At 29.9% G+C, this 10,399-nt stretch overlaps 1 protein-coding gene across 1 annotated transcript; it reads left to right on the top strand.

Annotated features, from left to right (window-relative positions):
* Window positions 1–8,920: 8,920 nt before the first annotated feature.
* Window positions 8,921–9,433, top strand: LOC124915877. The gene has a single exon (XM_047456626.1). It carries the CDS (start codon window positions 8,921–8,923, stop codon window positions 9,431–9,433), a length of 513 nt encoding a protein of 170 aa, XP_047312582.1.
* The last annotated feature ends 966 nt before the right edge of the window (window positions 9,434–10,399 follow it).

The following is a 10,399-nucleotide window of genomic DNA, read 5'->3' as shown; positions in this document are numbered from 1 at the left end:
GATAAAAGGTATTATTTTTCAGAATTTTAGTGCTTTTGTCACTGCTTTTCTCTACTTCAATTTTACGTGTTTGAGGATCAACAATCTTAGTTTCTTCTCCATTTTTCTCCATTTCTATATCATTGCTTCTATCGTACGCCTCTTTCTCTTCCTTGTATTTATGTTTATCTTCTTCAACATCCCCTATTTTATCAATTTCATTATATGATTCTACCTTCCTTTCGTCCTCTACATTAATTCTTTACTTCTTTGATTCTTTCTTGATTTCTTCCTCTGCATTTATTCTTTGATGATTGCCTTTAACTTCTCCAATACGCTCGTTGATCATTTATTCTTGCGTTTAATTTTTCTACTTTTCTTCTTCTTGGGATTTCAGGATTTTTTGTTATTCCTCAATTGCTTTTGCATATGTAGTGCTAGCATTTTGGAAAAGATTGTAGAAAGCACACATGTATGACCTCCATTCATATGAGATTTCAATAACTGTAGACTTTCCTTTAATGTTAACTATAGTCATATTCTTTGGCAACATACTTCGAGGATGCACTTAATTGCTTATTCTAATAAAGGTAAATTACTATCCTCTTTCTTTAATTGGGTCCATGTATAATGGTTCCCCAATAAACTTACAAAATGAGTTAGAGATTCTGCATTGTACATGTGTGTTGGGATGTTCCAAATTTTAAACCATATATGAGATGCTTCTTTTGGTTTGCTTAGGAGGTTCAATTCTTTAGACCATATCTCCAACTTCATACAATTGGATCCAATATAAGTATGTCCATGTTTCAAAATTTTATCCATGTTTGATACCTTCTTATAACTGTAGAAAATAGAGATAATGTATGTTTGCAGAATCATTCTCCAGTCCCTTCTTCTCCCACTGTTTCATTAAGGTTTCCTTGGTGACTGGGAAAGATACTATGTTCTTCCTTATGTAGTTACCAACCACTTCATTTTCCCATTCTTTAACACATTTTTCCTATACTTCAGTTGATAGTTTAAATTCAAAAGGAGAATTGAGTACCTCCACTTTTGTTTTAATATCGCATAAATATATTTTTCCTTTATAAGAATAATCCTCTACATTCTTTCCTATATTATATTTACAGACTTCGTTTACTCTATAGCTAGAATTACTCCGGATAGTATAGGTCTTTGATATATGGGACTTCATCAGCTCTCTTTTTGTTTCAACTACCCAGTTTACTATCTTTTTATAATCTTTATTCTTTAGTAAATTTTAATCATTAGGATAGTATACATTCAATTGGACAGTTGTTTACTGCATTTTCTCTTTATTTAGCACAATCTCTCATATCTTTGTGGACATCTAGAGCTTTATGATTTGATTTTTCAGTGCAAAGAGATTTTCTCTTTCATTGTAAATAACCTTCTAAATTTCTTTTTTCTTTCCCTATTTTTATACTACATTTTCTTCAAACATTTTAACAGTAATTATTTCCTTACATTTGTTGCATTCATATTTTTTCTAGATAATTTCTTCAGCAATCCTATCAATTTCATTTTCAGCTGCATCCCTTAAACCTTCGATCACAAAATTTTTAACTTCTTTATCCTTATTTCTTTTCTTTCTTCCCATTTTAATGAAGAACATAACACAACAACAAACTAGAACAATTACAGAACAATGAACACTAGAAATCCGAACTATTACAGAACAGGGTAAACCAGAAACTCTAACCTTCCAACCACGTGTTACAAATGAATGACCAACCTAGTTATTAAAGTCGATACCGTGCCGATCGTGTTTCAAACAGACTAACGACACGCAATTTTTACGATTGTGGTGGATGGTTGATCTTTTGTGTTATTATTGTTGTTAGTTATAAGGGTGTGCACGTTCTTTATTTGACAAGCGACCATGAGCGATAGCAACCACGACCACAATAAGTGAACGCAAACTTGATATTGTGTCGATTGTTCAGTTTGTGTTGATCATGACATTTGTACCGATTGTACCGATCGTATTTTCGTGATGAGAGAATTTACTCTTCCTTTGCCAGAAGTTTCGTCGTAAAATATCACCTTCCGTTTTGAATGTTGTAATCATTAAAATTTCACTTAACCAATTTATAAATTTTAAAAAAATTATTTGAATAAATAAATTAAAGATAATTAAAATCATGTACAAATCATGATTAAATAATTAATTGAAATAATTATTGTATAATGTAAACCCAATTAATTAGAATAAAGATCAAGAAAAATTATATAAAATAAAATAATTTAAGATAAATATTGTATTCATTTTTTCCCAAATTAATTCTAAAGGCTAAAAAATATTAAAATAAATAATTTGATATAAATGTTGTATCCTCTTTTATCCAGATTACTTATTTATAAACTCCCTAAAATATGAAAAAGAATAAAATAAATAGACAAAATAAATGATATGTCTATTAAAAATATTGTGTAAGTAAAAAAGAAAACCAAAAAGAGTTTAAAAAAATCAATTTCAAACATGCTCCAAGTCTGAAATAGGGTTGTGATCTAGTGCAGCTGAATACAAGAGAAACAACTATAATAGTCCACACAACCATCGGATGAGCATCTTGGTATCATCTAATGCACCACGACAAGTCGGGTCGCCCACTAAAGTAAAAGAAAAGCACTTCCGCACAACACTAGATCAACTAATACGCGCCTCAACGTCGTTAGCATACACGTAGACGGAATGCTCATCGCTAACGGAAGGCGGACGATACACCCAGGCGTCCGCGCTTTGGTAAGAAACTCCCTCATCACTCAAACGTGGAAGAAGTAAACGACGCCATTTTTTACCCTAGTTTATCTTCTTCCTCACGGTGAACTAGATCAACATCAGCCGAAATCTTTGATTATTTAAAAATGGAACTCCACCAATACTCCATCAAATGGCCTAATTCAAATGCTGAAATGATCAACCTAACTTGGTGATATTTTCACCTACTATCATAGACTCAATCATAACCTGAACGATAAAGTTGGATGAAGAACAGAGAAAACCATTATTGGCTTTTTTGTCTGAAAACCATTATTGGCTTTTTTGTCTGAAAACCATTATTGGCTTTTTTGTCTGAAATTCGATGCACTAGATCGTTCAGTGGAGTTATGGAGGCTATAAATAGCTACCATCACCCAAAGCTAAAGAATCAAACCCCAAGCTCCCAATCCACTTCTCACAAAATCAGTGTTTAAAATTTTTGAGCTTTTCTTGAAAATTTTAATATATCATGTAAAACTTTAGAGGTCGGTTCCGGATCATCACAAAGCTTCTAAAAGAGTTCAGGAGTGTTCTCCAACTCACAATAAGTTTCAATTCATATTGAAAATCAACTTATTAATTTTAATTGAAATTTTTATATTTCAGTTCGACCAATTTTAAATATTGCTTGGTTGTTCAATTTCTTGGTTGGAAAACAATGTTGAGATTTGTAAGCTATTTGTCGAAACTAATTTCAAATAATTGATGCAAATAAAAAGTACCAAAATTTGATTTTGAATGTTTTTAAAAACAGGTTTTTGTTTTTTACTTATAACTCAATAAAAATGATCCAAAAACCTTCTTAACATTTTTCTAAAGGTGTTAGAAGTATGTTCAAATTAATTTCATGCAATCCCTATCACGTTTGATCAAAAATAAATATTTTTTCTATAAATAAAATTTTAGTTATTGAATTGCTTAAAATGAATAGCTAGTGTTCATGTTTGAGTTCTATCTGATCATAACATGTATAAGGAAGTAGTTGGTAATTCTTTATACCTAATTAAACCATTAAAATCAAAATCACGATTTTTTCTCAATAACTGTTTGAATCGAATGAGACATCATCATGTTCGAATGATGCATCAAGATGTTATTATAATTGATCCTTGAGGTAATATGAAGCTCCCCATCCCTTCAGATCAAAGAACAAAGACTTCAATCGAAATCGCCAAACCTATAGTTTGGTTCAATTTTCGACTGAGAAAATCGAACCATCCCCTACACCTAACCTATGAATTATAACCCTAACCAAGGAATTCTAACACCCGACCAATGGACTTTAGCATGGGCTTGATTTTCGACCGAGAATCCCTACACTTGACCGATGAATCTTAGCCTCGAGTGAGGAACCCTGCATCCGACCGAGGGATCAACTCGAAGAGACTAGTCTAAGGCCCGTTTGTTTAGAATTTTAATTTATTTATGTTAGAAGCCCTAAATCATTTTTAATAAATTTGAAAAAATACAAAACAAATTCAAAATATGTTTTGAATATTTTCATATAAGAGTATTTTAATTAGAGTCTTGTTGAATTTATTTTTAAATTCTAAAGACTTAAAACTGATATTTTGTAGGTACTAGTATTTAAATACTATTCTACAATTTTAAATGAAAAAAATATGAATGTTTAGAAATTAAAAAATAATTGGTTAAATAAAGTGTAATAAAACTATCTAATTTATCAAAAGTCAAAATATTATAAAATAGAGACCATTTGTTAACGAGTACATAAGATATAGTGTGAAAGACCATTCACGAATATTATCAAACATCGAACTCGAAAAAATATCTAATGAAATATACGTTTTATATATGTATACAAAATATTTTATTAATTTTAAATTAAAAATCAATTAACGACTTTTTGATCAAATAAATAATCTTTCAAAATAATTATTTTTTAATTTGATTATTTTAAATCAATACTATTATTTGAAATTGATCATAAAATTAATTATTATTATAATTAATTTTAAAATTTAAAAATAAATTTTTGTACAAATCTATTAAATAATTGAAGAATTTTCGGACGATGTTAAAATTTCTCAAACCACTCGCTTTATCAAGATAATGGATTAATGGGTTACAAATAGACTAAAATTTTCCAGGATAATGCAAATAGACTAAATTAAATTAAACAGTAGCTGTTCATTTTATGGATTGTTTTTCTAAAAAAACTAACCAAAAACTTATTTATAATAATAAACTATCAATTCAAGTAGTCATTCAAGTAGTAAGCCTTTTCATTAGAGTTTTCACAATATTTTGTTTATCTTCCCTTCCTTACCAAAATCTCTCTTCTCTTTCTGTCAGCAACTGCTTTCTGCTTTGTAGTTTACTCAACTAATTAAGTTCTCCTCCCCGTAACTACAATTATCTTTTTCTACCCTACGTGATCGGTTGACATGTCCTTCGCGGCACCCACATTTCCTCCTCCGTCGTGTAATTCGCCACCCCACCCAAATATCACCTCTCTATCTTTCTTATCTACGAAAATTTTTTCTGTGTCCCAACTGTTGTTTTACCAGCCTCCACAGCTAACATGTATTTTTTTTACCACTGCCGATTTTCTAAATTATTCCCATTGTGACACCTTTCACTATTTTCAATGCGATGTTTCTTTCACTGCATTTCGATGTGTACTCTATAACCTTCTTTCTATATATATATATATATTAAGCTGAGCTCTCATGTTGGTCTGTTTGAGTTCTTTTAGTTAACTATTATGTTACAAATGAATAAATTTGGTGTTCTATCTTACCTAAATAAACAAAAGGAAAAATTATAACTAAACGATTATCTTGAATCATGTCAAATCTCAAAACAGCAAGCATTATAACCTATATGTCTTACAAACTTAAATTGTCTTAGAAATTGTATTCACCGTTCTCGAAACCAATTCCCAAACTAACCTAGTTTGGCGTTTAACTTCCCAAACTAACATACTTTATTCAATCATTCTCAAACTATGTAGTTTGGCGTTTAACTTCCCAAACTAACATACTTCATTCAATCATTCTCAAACTAACCTAGTTCATTCTCAAACTAACTTAGTTTACTATTCAAATTCAGTATTTTTAATTTATTTATTTATCACATTTAAATGTATTACATATATATTTAAATTATTATTTTTTATATATTTAATTATTTATATTTTAATATATATATTTATATTTTAATTATTATTTATATAATATAATAAATATTCCATTTAACATTTTAATAAATAATTGATAAATACTAATAAATTTAAATTATTTTAACCATAATAATATAATAATTAATCATTCATAAAACGATTACAAACATTATTTTTCTAAATTGTTGACGATTTTCCTTAGGACATCGTGGTTATGTCTCATATGACATTCTTGGTCACACCTCTCACAAATGATTGTTATTCGTGAGTTATCCATTTCGGTTTGAATACGTTTGCTTTGACCTCGTAAGTTTTCTTCGTTCTCAAATTTCTCAAATTTCCATTGGGAATAAGATTACCATATTTCTCTCAATCATGTACTATTAGGAACGGTCAAATATGATTCGTTAGGTATGTGATAAAATTTATAATGCTACATATTAAAAAATGTTGTTAGATTGTGATATGTACAAAATAATAATTTAAATATATCAAATTTATAAAAATTAATAATTTAAATATATATATATATATATATATATATAATGAATTTAAATTTAATAAATAATTTTTTTTTAAAAAAAAACTGAGCTTGAATAGAAAGCTAGGTTAGTTTGGGAATGACTGAACAAAGTAGGTTAGTTTGGGAAATTGAACGCCAAACTAGGTTAGTTTAGGAATTCATTCTGTTCTCGGACAAAGAGCTCTAGAATATAGCGTAGTTTCAAATTTGTTTGGGTTCGGTTAGAGAATAAAATTGATGAGAGAGACAATAAAAAAATCGTTTATAGGAGAATCACTCGAGAGATTTCTTCCAAATGTTTCAAATTGATTTTATACATAAAAAATGAGCAAATGAATGAAGAAGAAGATAACCGTGATTAAGAAAAAATAATAAAGAGAAGAATATCAAATTTGGACAAATATGTCAAATTTATTAATAAAATTGTAAAACTTTTACTAACAAAATAAGTCAAATTTTGTTCATGAAAATAATCTCATTAAAAATGGACAAATTGTCTATACTAGCTGAAAGACATCAATGAATTTATTATTAGCCAAAACGATAACGAAACTAACATAGTTATTGAAATTATCAAGCAATTTGAATGAAACCTATTGTGATTGATGAAAATAGTATCCAAATCCTTGTTAAATAACTCTCGTGGAACACTATCTTCGAATCCATTGAACCAGAGATCTAGAAACTTCAGAGTTGGTAATTGGAGAACTATTCGAGGGAATTTTTTGGCGAAACAGTTATTACTCAGATCCAGTTCAAACAAAAGCTTCATGTTCTTGAACGTGTGTGGAACAATGCTGCATAAACGATTTGAGTTAATATGAAAGAATGCAAGATCTGTAAGTAATCCATATTCGTTCGGTAACTAACTGAAAATGTCACCATGGTTGAGATCGATTCCAGCGATTGTCATTATGGAAGGATTGTCCAAAGGAGGTGTACCGTATACATCGGTATAACTATAGATGTTAGATCCAACTCAGTTGTTTGTGAGATTGAGAGGATTTGAGAGAATGGAGAATAAAAGTGAGAACCTATATGAAAGGTGACGCTTGCACAGGAACGTCAAGTTGCCGTTTGGTTTCAGAACCGTCGTGCACGGTGGAAAGACCAAAGAGCTTGAAGGGGGAATTTGATGAAATGACCATAATAAAGCCCTTATTTGGGAAAATGACCAACACCTAATAAACTTGCAGGAATGACCACTTCCCCCATGTTATGACGAAAATATATGAAAGCTAGACAAACTCTAGCTATGATTAAGCATGACAATCAAAAGACCTTAAAAAATTGATTAGTAGCATTTATACATTCTAAAAAACAGAGATTACAAACAGAAAAAATTACATTCAAAGCTAACCATCCTAGTCTGGAATTTTTGTATGTCATTCGTTTTCATTGAGAGACTTTTTCCCCTCCTCTTCTTTTTCCCCTTCTTTTGACGGTAAAAGGAGATTGTATTGAAGAGAATGATGAGTATTGTTGTTTCTCATTTTGAGTTCTTACTTTGTACGAGCCCGTTCTTATTTGATAGAAAGAATTATTTCTGAAAATTTCAGGGATTTTACCTTTGTTATCTTAAACTTGAATTTTTGTATTCTTATCTTCCTTATCTCCGACTTCAGCTTCAGACTCCACATCGGTTTTGGAATCTTCTTTATCGATTTTAGAATTCTCTATTTCAGTTTTGAAATTCTGAGTGTATTCATATTGAATTTCCTCAACAAAATCTTGAGTTTCATCTTCCATTTTTATCATATGGTTTCCATTATAGTAAATTTCTTTTCCTCCTCACCTCAATTTCCTTTACTTTCTTTGTTACTTTCTTTTTTTCAGAATTCTTCTTACTTTTTTCTACAATCGGTTTGATATTTGAGTTTAGTATCTTTCTGTTTCCTTGTTTTTCTTTTCTATTTCCTAGCTTTTCTATTGAGCCTAATTTAATAAAAACAACAAAGTTCAATCTTACTAATAATATCAATTAGGCTCTTATTTAATTGTATTGTTGACATATGCCTAACTCAATATGCCATTATTAATTGTATTGTTGACATATGCCTAACTCAATCACAGTATCCATAAAATTAACCATAATTAGTTTGTATCAAATAATATTAAAATACAACAATTTCAGTTAAAAAATGAATTATAATAAATTACTTTTTTGGAATAGAAAATGAACTAATTGCCCTTTTATGTTAATTAATTATATATAACAATCAAACAATAGTTTATATAAATTTTGGAACTTTTAATATTAACAAATTTTTTATCATGCTGAATTCAAACAAGCCTTAATCAACTCAATTGAAAAGCTATTAAATATATAAATGTTGGCAACCTGCCTAGCTAGCTAGTACTATAAAATAATGGTTATATATTAAATTAACATTAAACACAAAAAGAAAGATACTTTTCTTCTTCAAAAGCTTATTGTTATATATCAATAGAATAAAAATTCTAACTTCAATATTTTCTTTACTCAATGGCAAGGGATGAAGCAACTAAACAAGAGAGATGGGAAGGCACAGTGAGATCCGAAATAGAAGGGGTCAGTAAGGATCGTGTATGGCCTTTTCTAGCAAACTTCTTCCATTGGCAAACAATCTTCCTTGCCATCGAGAGTTCTATAGGAGTCAAGGGCATTTCAGGAAATATAGGTTGTGTGAGGAATGTTACCCTAAAACCTGAAGCAAGCCTTGGTTGGGAGGGTAAATATAGTCGATGGGGTTTAGAAAAGCTTGTGGAGATAGATCATACTCGCAAATGGATGAGGTACGAGGTTCTTGATAATACCTATGGGTGGAATAATTACGAGGCTACAATAACTCTTGCATCCCTTGAAGGGAAGACCATTAATGGTTCTGAATTTATTTGGTCGTTTTCTCTTGACCCCGTAGAAGATGGAAGGTCATTAGAAACTATGATTAAGGATTATAAAGCAAACCTTGCATCTGCTTCTGCGCGGGTGAAGCAATTGTGCGGGGTTTCAAAATGAGATCATTATCCATGAAATCCCTGTCATCTATAAAATTAATACTTGAAATAAATAATGACAGATGATGTAAAAAATATGAAACTAGAAGACTGAAGAATAAATGGTTAAGGACATTAATATTTACTTGCCTTAAAACAAATAATTGAATTGATGTCTCAATATCTTAAAATATTTATTTTAATGTTAAATATTTGTGTTATGTGTATTTAATGAATAATTAAATAATGGACAAAATTGTATAAGTTCTTTATTGAATAGATTGCTAATATTTAGGTTTATAAATGGTTACATAGGTTACATAACTTCTGGTTGTATTTCTCTTTTCTTCTTAGTAGTAAGATATATATAGTGACTAACAAGAGCCTTAGTCATAGTGTAGGTAGTTCTTTCTCCCTTTCTATATCTTGAACGATGGGTTATTTAAAACATGTTTCTTTATCTATGTTGGATATGAGTAAAAAAACTTGTTACTATTTATACAATTAGTATGAGAACAATTCCCACTATCAAGCTATAGAGAATAGGAAAAATCAAACCGAGGGTTTAAATTGTAATAGGCAAAGGAAAAGAAATAAATAATTAAAAGTTTGATTTGTGAGCAAAATGTGCAAAGAAAGACAATCTATTTACGAAGATAATTGAGGTTAAGTTTTTTTATACTCCTCGTATCATATTTTTTCTCGTTTCAAATGTTTTGATTCTAGAAAAGTCTGTACACCTAATTCATTTTAAAAGATGAAATATACAAAGGGGTTCAAAGTTAAAAATCATGCGTATAAGCTATTTTGATTCTCCACTCAGTTTTGAAGGTTGGCCAATCGAGCTGATTGTAATCATTTTCATTTCCGCTATCAGCTCGTATTTCTTAACCTGAGCAGATGTAAGAGGATACCTCGAGGTCTTAGGATTGAAGACATCATCGTCTTCCAAAGTTGTAGAGTCAGATTGCATTGGCGCACCATCTTC

This window comes from Impatiens glandulifera, chromosome 9, assembly GCF_907164915.1.
Source record: "Impatiens glandulifera chromosome 9, dImpGla2.1, whole genome shotgun sequence".
In the NCBI taxonomy this organism is placed as follows: domain Eukaryota; kingdom Viridiplantae; phylum Streptophyta; class Magnoliopsida; order Ericales; family Balsaminaceae; genus Impatiens; species Impatiens glandulifera.
This window is presented reverse-complemented; position numbering and strand designations above follow the sequence as displayed.

What these genes read in the sequence shown, in the direction of transcription:
- LOC124915877 (XM_047456626.1), top strand. Translation starts at nt 8,921, where the DNA reads ATGGCAAGGGATGAAGCAACTAAACAAGAGAGATGGGAAGGCACAGTG.